This window comes from Mesoplodon densirostris, chromosome 15, assembly GCF_025265405.1.
Source record: "Mesoplodon densirostris isolate mMesDen1 chromosome 15, mMesDen1 primary haplotype, whole genome shotgun sequence".
Taxonomy (NCBI): Eukaryota; Metazoa; Chordata; class Mammalia; order Artiodactyla; family Ziphiidae; genus Mesoplodon; species Mesoplodon densirostris.
In genome coordinates this window covers 86,233,118-86,250,162 of record NC_082675.1, presented here as the reverse complement: position 1 = coordinate 86,250,162, position 17,045 = coordinate 86,233,118, and the positions used below count along the sequence as shown (strand labels likewise).

Here is a 17,045-nt window from a genome sequence, read left to right as displayed (position 1 = left end):
TGGTAAAGTGTTTTAAAAAAATTAAGTAACCCCTTAAGAATCTCAGTGCTTCTATAAATACAGTCTAAAATCGTTAACAAAGCTATGAGTTCTTCCAATAAGGAAAAAAAATGAACTCTACATTCTATTTCAGAACATCATTCCTTAGTCACATCGACCTGTCTCCAGAGGCAGGACAAGAGGAAAATGGAGACCCTAGAGGCCTGTGCAGACAGAGACAGGTGGCACCCTCTGCAATGTCCTCAGCACTGTTCTGCTGGGGCCTCAGCATCATGTCAGCACAAAGGCAGATGAAACCAGTGGTGGAAACTGAGAAAAATACCTGTAAAGTGGAGCGCAGTCATTTAAACAGACATTCAAGATGAAGCTATTTCTGACTGAAAGTAGCACCTTTCATCTTGGGATGAAAAGGCCTCCATTTCCTAGGACAGAGCTCATCCCGATTTCTTTCTCAGATACTGCTGGAGGCTGACCAGAACTCAGCAAGCGAGGTCAGCCCCAGGCCACCCAAATCCCTGGTGAGAGCGGGGTCCTTCCTGAGATGTGCCTCTCTGTGATGGCAGCTCCACCAGAGAAACAGCTGTCGGTTTCCCAGCCCTTCTCCTCTAAGAGCCGCTTCACTCAGAAGAAAGTGCTTCTCTGTGGCAGGGTGAGCCGAGGGTCCACTGTCAACTTGACCTTACGCAAGGAAAAACACTTTCTAAAATTTCCAAGTCAAACTTTTCTCATAATAAAAGTGAGCTAACAGCCACATGAATTAATAGTTCTCCACTGTTATTTCAGATAAATGTTTACAGACTAATGATTTTCTAAGAACTGACATTTTTGTTGAAAGCCAGATGTATTCTATTCATAACATTACCAATAAGAGAGCCATCTCTTCAAGATTCAATAAAGTTTTCTCCTTCATTGAATGGGGTACTTTCAGTCCTAGCTAGAGAACTAAATAGAAGTTTCTGAAACCAACTTTCTTTGTTTCCCATCAAGCATATGATGTGGGTCATGTGAATGTGGCAAATCACGGTCTCACTACATAGACATCAAGGCACAAAACTGGGCCAAAAATAAGTTTGCTCATCACTGATCCATTTGTGGCCCCATTTTATTTTATTGATTCACTCAATAATATAATGAATATCTATGAATTTACCACTGAACTTGAAAACTAGAACATTACCTTCCAGATTTTAAGTTATCCCAACCTTACATCTCTAGCTAAAAATGATTACACTCTTACATTTTTTTCATTCTTTCTTTATTTTCATCAACTCCAGCAGTTGGATCTGTTTAGACTTTTGGTTTTAATCACTTCTTCAGAGGCATAGATACCTATGACAAGCAGAGCACAGTAAATAAAGCTGTACTGAGATCTAACACCAGCTAAGTTAAGGGCTCAGACTCACCGGCACCTGAGCACATCAGATTCAAACTGGAATTTCCACAGAAATTTAAATTATGTCTCATCACTTAGGGATCAACAATATTATAAATGCTAAAGCTGCAAAAGTCAATGGCTTACTATACAAGTAAAAGAGCTCTATGTATAAAGAGATTCTGTTTAATCTGATGAGGAAGCCACAGCTTCTCTGAGATGCAGAGAAGGTGCCGCACCACTGACATGGTCTTTGGGCCAGCCCCCCTTGCAGCTTCAGACAGAGCACTGGTTTTTACTGGTTTTACACAGCAGTGTTCTATGTAAGGTTTTTTTCCCTGTTTAATAGAAAGAGAAAACTCAAAAACTCACTGAGACTTTGAATATGTTCATATACTGCTATTACTATGAGTACTAATAAATAATAAGCATTGGGCTAGTTTTGTTAAAAATTTTCCTAATCTTCAAGATATGATTATCATATAAACAATATTTTTTTAGAAAAAGGAAAAGGTATAAAATTTTAAAGATCTGATATCCAGCAATAAGACTGGCACTTTCTAGTTGCCAAAAAATATACGGCATATCCATATTATGTAATTATAAATGTGAAATGAGAAAAAGACATTCTGAATATTATAATGCACTGTGATAATGAAAGGGGAAATTATCGTTTTAACTAACTTGAAAGAAAATTTGGGTATAATTTAAATAAAAACTTCATTATATATATGTTCTGCTGAATCTGCTGTTTCCCATAATCCTTTTCTCCACCAGATTAGCATGAAAAAGGAGACACAGATATTGTTTAGACCTTAGCAACTAAAAATTTCTTTAATATGTTTTTATCTAAAAGTAAGCACTTTTTAAATTATGAAATGCTGTGTTTATATATAGTATGATTTTTTTGTACTTGTATAACTATAAATTCATGTCCATGTCACCATAACTCTGAAAAATGAGAACATGTGTCCTGGGCCTCTCAGGAGAAGGTGATAAAGCCACAGTGACTCAGGAAGAATGCACTTGAGGTTGACTCCATTAAGAGACAGGACCATAGACAGTTACATACAACTACACTAGTTTGCAGTGCCTTTTTAGAAATGTGACTATAAATCATATGTTAGACCAGCTAAGAAAAAGTCCATCCTGAAAAAGAAAAATTTCAATGAGGACTTTAACATCTTAAATCTATCAACATTCACTGAATGTCAGTCACCTTTGGAAAAGCTGAGACAGAGAAGGTAAGTTGCCAACCACACCCTCAAGAAATTATCTAGTGCGGACCCAGGGCATACACCCACTGTGTTTTAAACAAAAAAGAGAATCCAAATAGCATGTGCTAAGTTGTACATCAGTCTTCTTAGTAGTAAGAAGCGATTACATAGAACGGAAATCCAGGGAAGGATTTTCACAGTGAGACAAAACCTAGGCCTTGAAATTGCAGCTGACACAGGCCTAGAAGACCTACAGACTTGGCTTTCAGTGGACACTGAGTGGAAACAGTAAAAAAAAAAAGTATGCTGAGATAGCTTTCCTGTTATCCTGACCCAATTTTTGAATCATACTTACTGCACCACACTATGTCTAGGGAATCACTGTCTATAAAAAAAGCAGAACTGGACTACATTAAAACTCAGTGGAGGGACTTCCCTGGTGGTGCAGTGGTTAAGATCCACCTGCCAATGCAGGGGACACGGTTCGATCTCTGGTCCAGGAAGATCCCACATGCCGCGGAGCAACTAAGTCCATGTGCCACAACTACTGAAGCCCGCACACCTAGAGCCCGTGCTCTGCAACAAGAGAAATCACCGCAATGAGAAGCCCGCGCATTGCAGTGAAGAGCAGGCCCCGCTCGCCGCAACTAGAGAAAGCCTGCACACAGCAATGGAGACCCAACGCAGCCATAAATAAACAAAAAAACAAACAAACAAATAAATAAATAAAAATTTTTAAAAAGATTTAAAAACTCAATGGAAATGATTACTTCACTGAAAAAGCAGATCTCTATATTGACATCATATGCTAGAAACAGTTCTAAATAGAATTAGGTTTGACGCAAATGCAATTGCCAATATTTGATGGTTTTTAACCTAAGTGTTAATTTCATATGATTCAACCTTAGGAGGTGCTAATATCTTAGAACGTATCAAATGACATCATGATTCTTTTGAAAGGGAATGAAGGACCTGCTGCAGCAAAAGACAGTCATTCTGTGGAACATCAGGACTACTACAAAATCGACCAGTCTCTTACGGAACATCAATGTCTGCTTGTTTTCTCTGAGTACGAGGGCGAGAGCAGCACAGGATTAGTGGAGAAGCCCTTTGTTTGAAGCTCACAGTGGATTATTCAAGTGACCCAAGGACCAAGAACTGGGAGTGGGAGGAGATATCTTTGAGAATAACCTGTGTAAACCCTTGATTTTTCCTATCAGAGTTCTGTGGCATAATGAGATGTAAACATCTTGCTTTTCATCTGTTAAAATGGATCATCATATTGCTTTGATCCAACTTTACAAAAATTACTTCAGAAAGGTTGTAAGTTTCCTGAAAATTCCTCAGGAAAAATTTTAAACTTGCACTTTTATAAGCAACTACCAAGACATCATGAACATAAAGAACATCTCACAAGAAGTCAGTACTGTATAATGAAACTGTATGAAAGTTGGTAATTAAGCCTAATTGAAGGCTGCAGTGAACATACAGGTCTTTGTTCTCTTTAATTCTGGCACTGATGGGGAATTCAGGATAAGAGCTTAAGGCATATTTTAATCAGAGTCCAGATGCATAAGCCCCAGTGTTCTAAAAGCAATTTAAGTGAAATAAAAGAAGAGAATAGCCAAAAATATTCTAGGTGCCTGCCAAGGGAAAAACACCTATATTCTGAACATTTAACATATCTGATTGATCATATTTGGGATCACTTATTCACTGACTTCAAAAAGAGTTAAAACGGCAGATATTCTTATATCCAAGATCTGATTAAACTACTAAATGGTAGCAGAAAAAAAAACCCTTAAAAAATTAACTTGTGACATTAAACAACAATGTATTATCACATGCAAAAGCAATTAGAACATTCATACTAGAAAAGGTGTAGTTCACTATCTCCACAGAATTCACTTTTATTTCTATATAGGAATGAAAGAGGAGGCAATAGAACAAAACAGATGTCATTTTCATAAAGATTATCAGTACTAAACCATACATTACTGGTCTAATAACTCCATGAGCTATAGTACCAAATTAAATCATGATAACGTATACAGTATCATTATAGCCTTTTGGGTTTCCACTTTGGGAGATGGAGAGAGAAATATATAGACTTTATTCACCAAGGCTCCATAGGAATAGGATGAAAAAAGCAAAATCATTTAGAGATGGAATACACAAGGAAGAAACTCATAGAAGACAGGGGCCTCATACTGAAGCTTGAAATAAAATAATGATTTGGCATGATAACCAGGAAAGACGGAATGTAGTAGGAGTGTGACAAGGAATAGGAAGAACGAAAGTATAGAGCAAGGAAGAAATACGTTACGGAGTTGGGAACAGAATGTGTCTAACAAAATACAGGCAGACCTCGGAGACACTGCGGGTCCAGTTCCCAACCACCACACTAAAGCCAAGTATCGCAGTAAAGCGAGTCGCATGAATTTTTCGGTTTCCCAGTGCATATAAAAGTTACATTTACACTATACTGTAGTCTGTTAAGTGTGCAATAGCATTATGTCTTAAAAAAACAATATTCATACCTTAATTAAGAATACTTTATTGCTAAAAAATGCTAACCATCATCTGAGCCTTCAGAGTCATAGTAAGAGCATCAAAGATCACTGATCAGAGGTCACCATAACAAATATAATAATAATAAAAAGTTTGAAATCTTGTGAGAATTACCAGAATGTGACAGATACAGGAAGTAAGCAAATGTTGCTGGAAAAATGGAGCTGATAGACTTGCTTGATGCAGGGTTGCCATAAACCTTCAATTTGTAAAAAGTACAATATTTGCAAAGCACAGTAAAGCAAGGTCTGCCTGTAAAAACCAATGCCTAAATGGCTTATTTGCAGGCAAGTTCCGCGACTGAATCGGGCCAGGTGACCAGCACTGAGGGACAGAGGGAGCAGGCGAGGCAGCGAGAGCGGGTGAGGGACTCCAGGAAATGTCACTGTGACCGGCTAATCCACTTGCCCACACTGTCCCGGGGCTGAACTCCACACGGACGGCTTGCTGGCTTCCTCTTCTGTACAGAGTAAGAGATAAAGTGGCACAGCATTCAAGGCTCTTTCCAGCCGCATTCCAACTCAGTTGCCCAGGCCCACCCTCACCCGCCCCATGATCCCACTAAAGGAAACACTCCCACGGGTGACCTTTTCCTAAACAGCGCACGGCTGTGGTCTTAGCTCTTCATCTTCCCCTCTGCCCTCCCCCAGCCCCAGGGCGCACTGGGGCAGGACTCACCAAGCTCGCGCACGCCTCACGGGAGGCCTCTGACTGTGCTCTCTGCTGGGAGGGCTCTGAATCTACGCTTCACTTAAAATGCAACCCTTCGGAAAGGTCTTTCCTGAGCACTCATCCTAAAGCAACACCCGGCCCAGACACTCTCTGGAAGAGCACCCTACTGTGTTTTTCTCAGCGCCTCCTAATAAAATTCTCCTTTTCCTTTATGTGTGTATTATCCCTCTATCCTTAGCCTCAGTCCATCAACCTTAAATTGAAGGGGCATGATGAGAACGGAGGGTGTATCATCTTCAAACACGACATGCCATTTCAGTTTTGGAACACAGCAGTAATTGTAAGTAGCAGATGTAGTGAATGTTTATTGGGAGAATAAATTAATGAATAAATTAGATGTCTTCATTAGCATCCCCCATAATACCTCTTAAGCAAGATGAATTGTTCCCGCTTCTAAAACTTTCTTTTGTATCATTGTGTAGCTTTTCTTTTCACATATTATGGATAACTGCATAACCTACAGTATCTTCTAAAGAACAAGAATCATATAATATCCATGTCTATTTAAATGCCCAGGAATAAAACACACAGAGATGAACGCTCAATAAAATACTAGCTTAAAATTAAAAAATGAATCTTAGAAAACAAAGAAAACAATCTTACATTTCTGTAACACACACGCACTTCTAACACTTAGACTTCCCCTACTGCTAACATGAAAATCTCCCCTAGAGCAGTAAGCGTGGAATTTTATCAGCACAGCTGTGATGCACTTAAGAGCAGCAGTTACTCCTGACGGAGCAGAGAGCAAGGACCTGCTATCAAAGTTAAGCGACCCTCCCTTCTCTGGCAGGGGAGTGCACACCATGTCTGCTCAGCACACTTTAGGAGCAAGCATTCCTCAAAATAAGATTATCTCGAAAAATAAAAAGCACCATTAAAGTGCACTAACTTTTCATACAACAGGGCAAAGGACAATTGAAACAATGTCTCATAACAGGGCTGCACACTGCTCGACACAATGCCCCCAAACCCCAGGGCTGGAGACACATGTCCTCCCGGACAAATACTGGCCCTACTCCACAAAAATTCTCATTGCAAAACTTCCCTTGAATTATGTGAGGTTGTTAAAATATAACACTCAACATAAAATGGGAATTTCCCATAAGGGAAAAAGGATGAAACTAGAAATAACAGTAGTAAATAAAATGCATTCCATGAAGTCCATCCTGATTTCTAGAGATGAATTACAATTTTGGCACTGAGCTTCCCAGCAGTAAACATGAAGAAGAAAACTCAATTATACACACAATTTGCTAGTACTTAAGACTAAAATGACAAGTTGTTTCAGAAAGGCACAACTTTTCCTGGAAGAGAGACCAGAAAGACACTGCCCCCCATCCCACCCCAGGATCTCACCAGGAAAATACGACATGTGTTCAGGAGCTGCGCCCTTGAGCACGATCTTTACAATAAAGACACGCGTTTTATAAGGTTACTTCTTAAAACATTCTGAAATTTAAGTCATTATCATAAAAACTAAGTACAAAATCAGTCAAAATGTTATTGGAGGAAGAAAACAAAACCAATGGGGGCAAAGGAAAGCAGCTCTCTAGGGATGGGACTGATTGAAGGGTAAAACTGAAAGCACATGGAGAAATGAGTAGAAAGAATATTTATTCAGAACAGCAAACTAAATTGTAGGACAAATATACAGAATCCAGATATTCCACATAGCTTTGCACTATGCAACTGAAGTAGGAGTAGGGCTACCATTGCTTCATGGAAACTGAGGGCCCCGATGAAGTTATGAGCGTGAAAAGCGGGTTTTCTATCCCCTCAGAGATGAGTCATGAGAACCATTTGTAACTAGGTCCAAACACCTCCCCAGAAAGTAAGTTGGAAACTTCAACAAACAAATGAGGAGCTGAGATCCCAATATTCTCACCAGTGATGCTACCTTTTGCTAACTTTCACCTGGAAAATTTATAAAGTAAGAATTAGAATATACCCATTTCAGTAAGAAAACATTTGTCATAAAGCAACCATAGAACATCCTAATTATCCATTTAATTTAGAAATACTACCTAAATGCTAACAAGATAACTTCAGTGGAAAATATATACTATCTCCTTATGTACCTTAATAAGTGGTCAGATTAAGTCACTAAAATATAGAAGTGAGTTTTCTAAAAATAACAACCTTGGCTTTACATGAGTGATGTGGCTTCTATCTATCATTCCACATAGAAATAATTATTTAGCAGGGCTAAATAATCCAACTTTCTTATAAGAAATGATGTCAAATGATCACAGGATATTATTTACATACTAGATGTTGTCTACAGATGGAGAAATGGGAGAAGGCAGAGGAAAGGGAGTCCTAAGCTCACACAAAAGCAACAGTAAGTCACTGAAATATAACAACCTCCCACTCATTAAAATAAGCAATCCAAGATAGAATGAATTGAAATGTTTTTCCTCCATTTTGGCTCAACAGAGTCACTTCTTACATAAATACTTTTTAAAGCAGAAGGGAGCCCATAGACACTTTATTTTTCCAAAATTGGGCCTCATTAAAGAAAAAAAATCACTAGCCATTGATTAAGAGAAGAACTGAGAGGGGAAACGGATAAGCGATAAGCGATAAGCAGCGGTGACTGGAGAGCAGACCTGAGCCAGAAAACACAACGTGACTGACAAGTGTTATAAAGAACACTCTTCAGAGACGAGAAGGACACTCAACACGGAATAAAATATCTCACTGCATCCATGAGAATAAGCCATCTGTTTCAATGATAAAATAGAAAACAGAATTTACCTTACAGAAATCCACATGGAACAAATATTAAGGAAAATGGTTGATCCTTTAATAAAAGAAAATATAAGCAATAACAACTTAGCCAAAAGGCAAGTTACTTATTTAAAATGGACAATAAAGTGACAACAGCAGGAGCTGATCTCACATTATGAGACTCCTGCAAAAACTGCTTCATTGAAAAAATACTACGGTTTTAATCTGGATATTCATTAATAACTTGAAAAACTAGGTACATTATTTAGCTCTTAGATTCTCAGATATATACATCCAACTTAAAATCATTTACTGGTAAAACTGGTTTGGGGAGCACATCAGCCTTCCATAGATACTGCCAGTGTAGACATTTCTTGATGTTGTCCCAGACACCACGAAAGCAATGTATCAGATCAGAAATTCTGAGTGAATCGTTTCCCCCTCCTCCTGCTTACACAGTCATTCAAAGCCCAGCTGATTTCCAAGCACTGAACTACAAATGCTATCTCTTTCTATTGTAATATGCACCTGGCTTTCACATAAGATATACTTATTATGGCTGTTTCAATTGTGATAACTGTGGATAAGCTCGTTTTCTAGATTTCTATTAGAGATTTCAGAGAGTCAGAAAGCTACTTTGGTTAGCTATATTATAAAGAGAATTACTTACTTAAAATAAGGAATACTTCAGAATGAACTTGCAGATTAATTGGAGTTCATCATTTTGGAATGTGAACTGAATGTGGCTACATTTCGTTGTTTATATTTAAGTGTACAAGACTTCTAAAATACAGTCATATACTACCTTAAAATAAGTTCATGTAAATTTAGGGACAAAAAAGTATGTTCTTACACAAGCCATCACTTTCAGGTGTTCACAGAGTCAAAAAATATATATTTGAAATTATCTACTTTTCTGTTGCTAATGACAGTCATGCTGACAAAATTCATTAGTTCATCAAACTATAGTGCAAGAATATGATTTATTTGTAATAAATTATCAGTTTTGCATATATCAGTCAAAGCACAAGGCCTAAATACTTGCAAACAAAATGCATTATTAATTTAATTGTCACAGCCTATTTAGCTAACTTCTATTACTATTTGCTATAATATGCAATGCATAAGAGGGGAGAATCAAATTCAAAACATAAAAAGAATAAACTGATTATATTGTCCTAGAGAAATTAAAATATAGCAAGCTTGCAAAACTATGATCAAGGCATTAATGTTTTAAGTAGGTAAGAAAAAAATGTTTAACTTAATTTAGAGAACAGTTATGCCCAAAGTGATGGTTGAATATGCTGATAAAGAGTTTCTTTGCTTTCTAAGACTGTTAAAAGGCATCAATTCCCTCTCCAAGGAATGGAGGAAGGTGGACTGGAAGGAAGGAGCCTTTTGGTATTTACTGTGCTAGATTTTGCTACTTAAATCTTAGCCTTCTCCAGCTATGGACATCTACTGGAAAATTATGCTGTGGCTGAAGCCCTGGCATTCCAACTCAGTATTTCTATCAGGAAGAGGGAATGCCCTATCTATAAACAGATATCATAAACAAGAGGTCCTCTGAAACACAGAATTTTTGGTAGGAAAAACAATTCAATCTAATGTTGAATGTAGATGAACTCTGTACTTGGACTACTTAGAAGGTAATAACCCAGAAGATGAGGAATACTTTCCCATTTGAGACTCATCTCCTCATTTGAGGAAAAAAATCATGTAAAAATTGGAGAAAAAGCTTACCATATCTCAAAGGGGAAAAAAGACAGGCAACCTTTCTCTTGCCTCTTTTTAGCCTCTCTTTTTGTATTAGGGACTGAAATGAGTGAAAGCCGCAGAGAGTTATCCTGGAATGCACAGGAAAAGGTAAATGGAAAAATCTGAGAGTACAACTGGAATTTCAAACTCCTAGCACCATATATAGAAGGTATCTACTGTTTTTAAGGTGCTTGGAGGATAAATATATGTATAAGATGTTGAATTTTTCATTAATATGAAACCATATGAACAGACATATTCAAATTTTTTAAATTCCTAAATAAAAAGCAAAAATGATACATTTGAGTTCAAAACGTATACGAGTTATATACTAGGGAAATATTTTCTTTTTACTAATTATCTGATCTAGATTGTTTTCATTCAAATTTATCGTGTGAATAAAACACCCTAAGTACCTATATGTAACGATTTCAACATGAGATAATATAATCAGTACACAGAAGAGCACCAGAATTAGAAAAATAACAATTCTAACACTTATTAATGATGAGATATTGAAGAAATTGTTGTACATTCCTGAATCTGTCTTTAGTTCTATAATAGAATAATAACGCACCACTGATAATGTCATATAATGACTAATGAGATAATGCAAATGAAAGCAACAAGAACACAATAACTACAAATGTTTTGTTTCTTAAATACCTACAAAACATAACTTTGACAGGTTCCAAACTTCAATTTAAATAATATAAAATCTTTTGAATTTCAAGAATAATGCATTCAGGATCTGTTCAACACATAAATTGTCTCAAGTTAAATATAATGTTACAAAGAAAAGTATGAGAAACCAAAAGGCAGAAAGTAGGCATATGTAACATTCTAATATTCTGACACAGTAGTCATGTCCAAACTAAAATGCTAAAGAAAACAATATGCCACCAATAGAAAAGTCAAGTTAAATTCCTTGTAAACATAGAACATATTGATGAGTATTTTAAATTTTTAAAAAATTTATTAAACATTTACAAACATGGCAGAAGAAGCCCTAGGCTATAGAGTGATAGAACAAATTGCATCATGACTGACATTTTCAAATAGTATTTAAAACAAAAGTTTCTAGGAGTGTCTGCAGAATTTCAGATACCATCTTGGAGGATTTGGGAAAAGCTGAAAACCTACCAGGTCTCTGAAGGAGGGGAGAGTGCTTGCGCTAGTGCTGAGAGAGCTGCACATTTTAAAGATTTAGAGTTTCAGAAGTAGCCAGGCTCACCTGGTAGCTGACATTGCTGTATTTCAGTTCACCTAATATAATTAAGTCTATGTGATGAAGCTAATTATGATACAGTAGCAAGAAAAAAGAAAACCTGGCAGTTGATGACACAGTAATTGTAGTGTTATTTTTCATGACATGGCAACCGTAGTATTATTTGGGGGATGACACAAGATGTATTTCTTTTTTAACATCAGCAATGTTTAATTCTACAGTAAGAATTCAAAAAATGTTATTTTAAAACCTCAAAATAAAAATACACAAAGTTCAAATGAAAATAGACAGTTTGGTTTTACATATTTACTTTAGCTCATTCTGATGCATTTGCAGAGGTCAATTCCCTCTAATTTAACTCTTCTACTGTTTCAAGGTTGTTTCACAAAATCACAAATTCAAATCCCTCAAATCTTTTCAAATATTCTTAGATTGAATTTTCTACAATTAAAATGCAACATTAAATTCTTACTGGAAAAGACGCAGATGTAGAGAACGGACTTGAGGACACAGGGAGGGGGAAGGGTAAGCTGGGACGAAGTGAGAGAGTGGCATGGACATATATATGCTACCAAAGGTAAAATAGATAGCTAGTGGGAAGCAGCCGCATAGCACAGGGAGATCAGCTCGGTGCTTTGTGACCACCTAGAGGGGTGGGATAGGGAGGGTGGGAGGGAGATGCAAGAGGGAGGAGATATGGGGACATATGTATATGCATAGCTGATTCACTTTGTTATAAAGCAGAAACTAACACAACATTGTAAAGCAATTATACTCCAATAAAGATGTTAAAAAAAATTCTTATGGGAGAATGGCATAAAATATGATATTCAACAACAGAGTACCACTAATGTAGAACATGACAAACTGACTTGATGAGTTCTAGCAGTCACCCCACTAAACAAAATCTAAAATGAAAACATAATTATATTAGTTAAATTTTTAAAAAATGGATGAAAATTACCTTTCTTTTGGTGTGCCAACTCCATGTTTTCCCAGTAGATGAGTATTTAGGTGTTTCTTCATTACAAAAGCAACCCTAAAAAAAAACAAAACAAAAGTGATTATAGAACTAAAACTTAACTCTCTGCTAGAAATACATACTAAATTTTTAAAAAATAGACATGGATTATATATATATATATGTAACATGAAAATATATATATATTTGTAACATGAAAATGCACATCACAATGGCACTAAATTCTAAGCAGAAAGCTTGCATACAGATTAATATACTGCAATACCTGAAAACCAGAAGAAATAACTGCATTTAAATTCACTGGTTCATTTTCTCACTTGAGTAGACGAACAGGGACCAAACCAATGATTTTAGTTCCTTAGTCACTGTCTTCACTGTCAGTTAGTAAGAAAGATAAAGCAACACCTCAGTATCACATTCCCTGCCCCTTAGTTGATCCCACACTTCAATCATGAAATGAGTTTGAGAAAATGTCATTTTATTAAACATTTAAGGGACTGTAAAAGAGAAAATGAATAGCCTTCATGAAGCTTCCTTAAAAGCATGGTAATTATTTGGAGAGGTTTTTAAAAATGATATAAATGTTTACCATGTCTGCAATACAAGCAAGAAAAAAATGTACTTAAGTGCCCAGAAGGTATCAATAACTAAAACAAGCAAAAAGTATTACCTGACATGCTATCTTATTTTACACACAAATCAGATCACTTAATTCAATTTTGTTGACATAGATATGAAATGGACAGGAATCAGCAGCCAGTGCATAGTGCACCATTCTTCTGCATATATATAGTACAACACAATTTAATTATGTCATGTGAGTATTTACAACAATTTAGATCTCATTCAGAAGCATCAGACTAAAATGGCTCTCTTGATAAGCAAAAAAATAAAAATTTACTGTTTTAACTTTCAGTGTAAAAGGGCTTGCAAACATTTTTGTTAATTACGTATTACAGCTGTCCTTCATAAAGTTAATTACTAATAGCTGAAAGGCAACAGAATCTATTTGCATATGTACATGAAAGGCATGACATATGCAAAAATATGATTTTAATTAGCATTCTATGATATGAAGGGCTACAAATCAAATTGGCATGTTATAAGATTCTTAACATTAAACACTGAATTCATCTAGACATGTTTGCACAAACAGGCAACACAAGACTATAAAGTACTATGGCCTTATGGAAGAGATGTGTGTCAAAAGCCAAGACCAAAATGTGAATGCTCCTTTTCATGTCTGGTCTATTTTGGTTATTTTCATATAATATTAGGGAACCTCAGTTTTGAGGCTAAAATAATATGTTTGTATTTTTTTAATGACTGAGTCCATTATTCAAGTAATGCATTTGTATAACACTAAAAATAACATTCGTTCTTTTCACTTTACAACTATAAATAACCAATCATACCACCAATCCATAAAATGAAAAAATGATTATTACATACAAAGAATCAAACTGTGATGATATTAAGTGCTTAGCAAAAATTACAGTATAAGATATTCTATATTTGTTTCTGTTTGATTTGAACAAAATAAATAATATTTTTCATTTCCTTAAGAAAGAATACAGCAATAACAAGTCCATTTAAGTCATAACTTCCCTACTGTCCTCTATTTTCCTATAATTAAAAAAACATAAAGCTAATAGCAAAGAGCAAAGGTTAAGAACCCAGAGTTGCAAAGCACAGCTTATTTATATGACCAAGTATAATTTAAGAGATCTGAGCTTAGAAACCAGTGTAGCTTTTAAAAGACAAAAATTTTATTAATTAAAATGTTTCAGGTTTAAGAAGTAAAACAAAAATATTACACTGCACAGGGGAACAAACTAAAGTACACAGAGAAGGAAAGCTTCTTCTTATAATTTAACATTCTGACATAATCTGCTGAATGTCTATAATACTAAATTATCTAGAGGAATAACAAGTTTTTGTTATTATGGGGAAGAATTTACAATACTAAAACACAGCTGAATTGTAGTCACATGCAAAATATTTATTCATCCAAAACCTGACACAAAGTAACTATAAATTCTTTTAATTTGGTCTAACTAAAGTATGTGTAGTGTAAAAGTCTCAGCATCATCCGCAGTGAAACAATATAAGCCAAGCATGACCAACTAAAATAAACTTACCAACCACCATGGATAATAACATTGCCAGTAATTTGTGTTTACGGAACGGAGCCTATCCTTCACTGCCATCATAAGAGTATTAATATTTTAACATAATGGTTGTTTTGGAAAATTTATAATCTAGATACCACCAGAAATAAAACAAAAATAATCCTGAATCTGAAAAGCTCTACAGCTGAAATGCCTTGCTCCCAATGAGCACACGTGACTTAACACTTTGCTTGTTTCCATTCATTCACTGGTGACTATGTACCAGCCGTGGGCAGGTTCTGCATGTAGGATGCAAAATCAGACAATTAAAGTCGCGTCTTCACAGAGCTTCCTTTCTATAACCTGTGGCTTCTCATCAGGACGAAGCAGCAGCACTCAGCCCGCCACGCTCCCACATGGACTCCCCTACTCATGCGTGCACAAGCTAATGCGTGTGCTAAAAGCAGGACCTACCCTAGACAGGAACGGTCTAGGCAACTGTGGTACACAGGTGATCAAACAAAGAGAAGTCCCTGCCTCAGAAAACGTAAAACCTAGTGAGGCAAACAGACGACAAGAACAAAAGCTACAATACAGAGCACCTTACAGAGTGAACAGTGGTGGGAGAAAAAGCAAAAGAGAGAAGGGAGAGCTGAAACCTCAGCAGGGGATCAGCATTTTCCATTTGGGTGGCTCAGGACTGCGGTGGCGAGCTGGGTATTCCACCAGGCAGGGGGCAGCCGGCCACCGAAGGAAGGGCCGCCACGGAGACCTGGGGCAGGAGCCCGCGGCGCCGTCCGCAGTGAAGTGCGGAGCGGAGGAGGGACGAGGTGGTGGCCGGGCACTGGGGAGGTACCAAGCTCGTAGGCCATACAGCCCGGGCTGGCACTGAGTGAGAAGGACAGCGTCGCAGGCGTCCGAACAGAGGACAGATGTGCGGGACTGGCACGTTAACAGAGTCCTCCAGCTGTTCTGTTTAGCACAGACTGCGGGGGCAGGGGAAGGGGCGGTGTGGGGACACAGAGAGAGGGAGGAGCTAACTGGCTCTTGCAATAATCCAGGAAGAGGTGACAGTGGTTTGGACCAAGGGCTAGCAGTAGAGAAGAGATCTGGTCAAAGTCTAGACACATATTTGTGATTAGAACCAAACATTTTCCTAGGGACTGCACATGGAGTCTGGAAGAGAGGAATCAAAGACATCAAAGATTTCTCCCTGGGAAAAACTGAGCTGGTCTGAAGGAGAACATCACTTTAGGACATGTTCAATGAGGAAGCCCACTGACATCCAAGACGGGTCTCTAACAGGAGGCTGAACCTACTGGTCTTGAGTTCAAGGGCAAGATTCATGCTAGAAATATATACTCCGAAGCTATCCATCTAGCAAGTGCCTGACAATCTAAAGGAACACCTTGAAATAATAAAAAGTAGTGCTGTTTAAAGTATGATTGATTTCCAAGTATCTATAACTGCCTGAAATAGCATGACTTGAAATTGTTTTTGGTGTCAAAACAGCAGCACAACAGTAGCATTTGCAAACTAGCTACAGATTTCTACCTTTTAGTACAAAAATTTCAGATTTGAACTCCTAATTTTAAAATAATTTTTCTTACACTATATGGAGATAGAATACAAACCTCTTCCTTCAGCCCCTCAGATTTTCTCACTGCAGAATTATTTCACTTGTGAGGCACGAAAGATTATCTGACTTACCTATGAAAGCAAATACAATACAAAACCATGACTACAGAGAACGGGACGTGAAAAGCAGGAGACACCCAGAGCCACAACACCCTGGCACTCCCGCCTCACACAGTGCAAGGCAGGGTGCTCAACTTAGGGGCCAAAAGTCAGGTTTGCACAGGCTGTGTTTCTCCTGAACTCAAGGCAAGAGAAGCAGCAGCAGCAACAGCAGGTTCCCTGAATTTTTGTTATGTTGTTTGTTTCCCTCATCTGTCGAATAAGGTCAGATGCTCCTGAAAGACAGGCCTATAAGATACAATATCCAACTCCTCAGAAATTTCTGATGATCAGGTCCATGTAGGCACTATAGGTTACAGGAAAGAAAGTGCATTTGCTGCTAAGAAGTTAAAATCTAAACACAATATAAGAAAATTTCTAAGAACTCATCACCATCTGACTATGACACGTGCACAGTCACTTATCCTTTCAGTCTCAATGAGGGATCTGTAGTAATCCACCCAGTTCTCCCAGCTGGTCCCCCTCTACATCAGTGCCACACACCTCCCAAACAGCTTGTCAGAGCACAGGGGCCACACAGTGAAAAGCTGAGTGGACCAAACAAGAATATAATTGACAGTTTTTCATCACTGCTGAAGAAGCA

General features: G+C 37.4%; 1 protein-coding gene across 1 annotated transcript in view; it reads right to left on the bottom strand.

Annotated features, from left to right (window-relative positions):
- ZNF407 (zinc finger protein 407) overlaps positions 1-17,045 on the bottom strand; it is a 422,327-nt gene that overhangs the window by 259,985 nt on the left and 145,297 nt on the right. Inside the window, exon 4 of the mRNA XM_060119725.1 lies at positions 12,576-12,650. Coding sequence (XP_059975708.1) covers positions 12,576-12,650 — 75 coding nt within the window. The remainder of the gene's footprint in view (positions 1-12,575; positions 12,651-17,045) is intronic.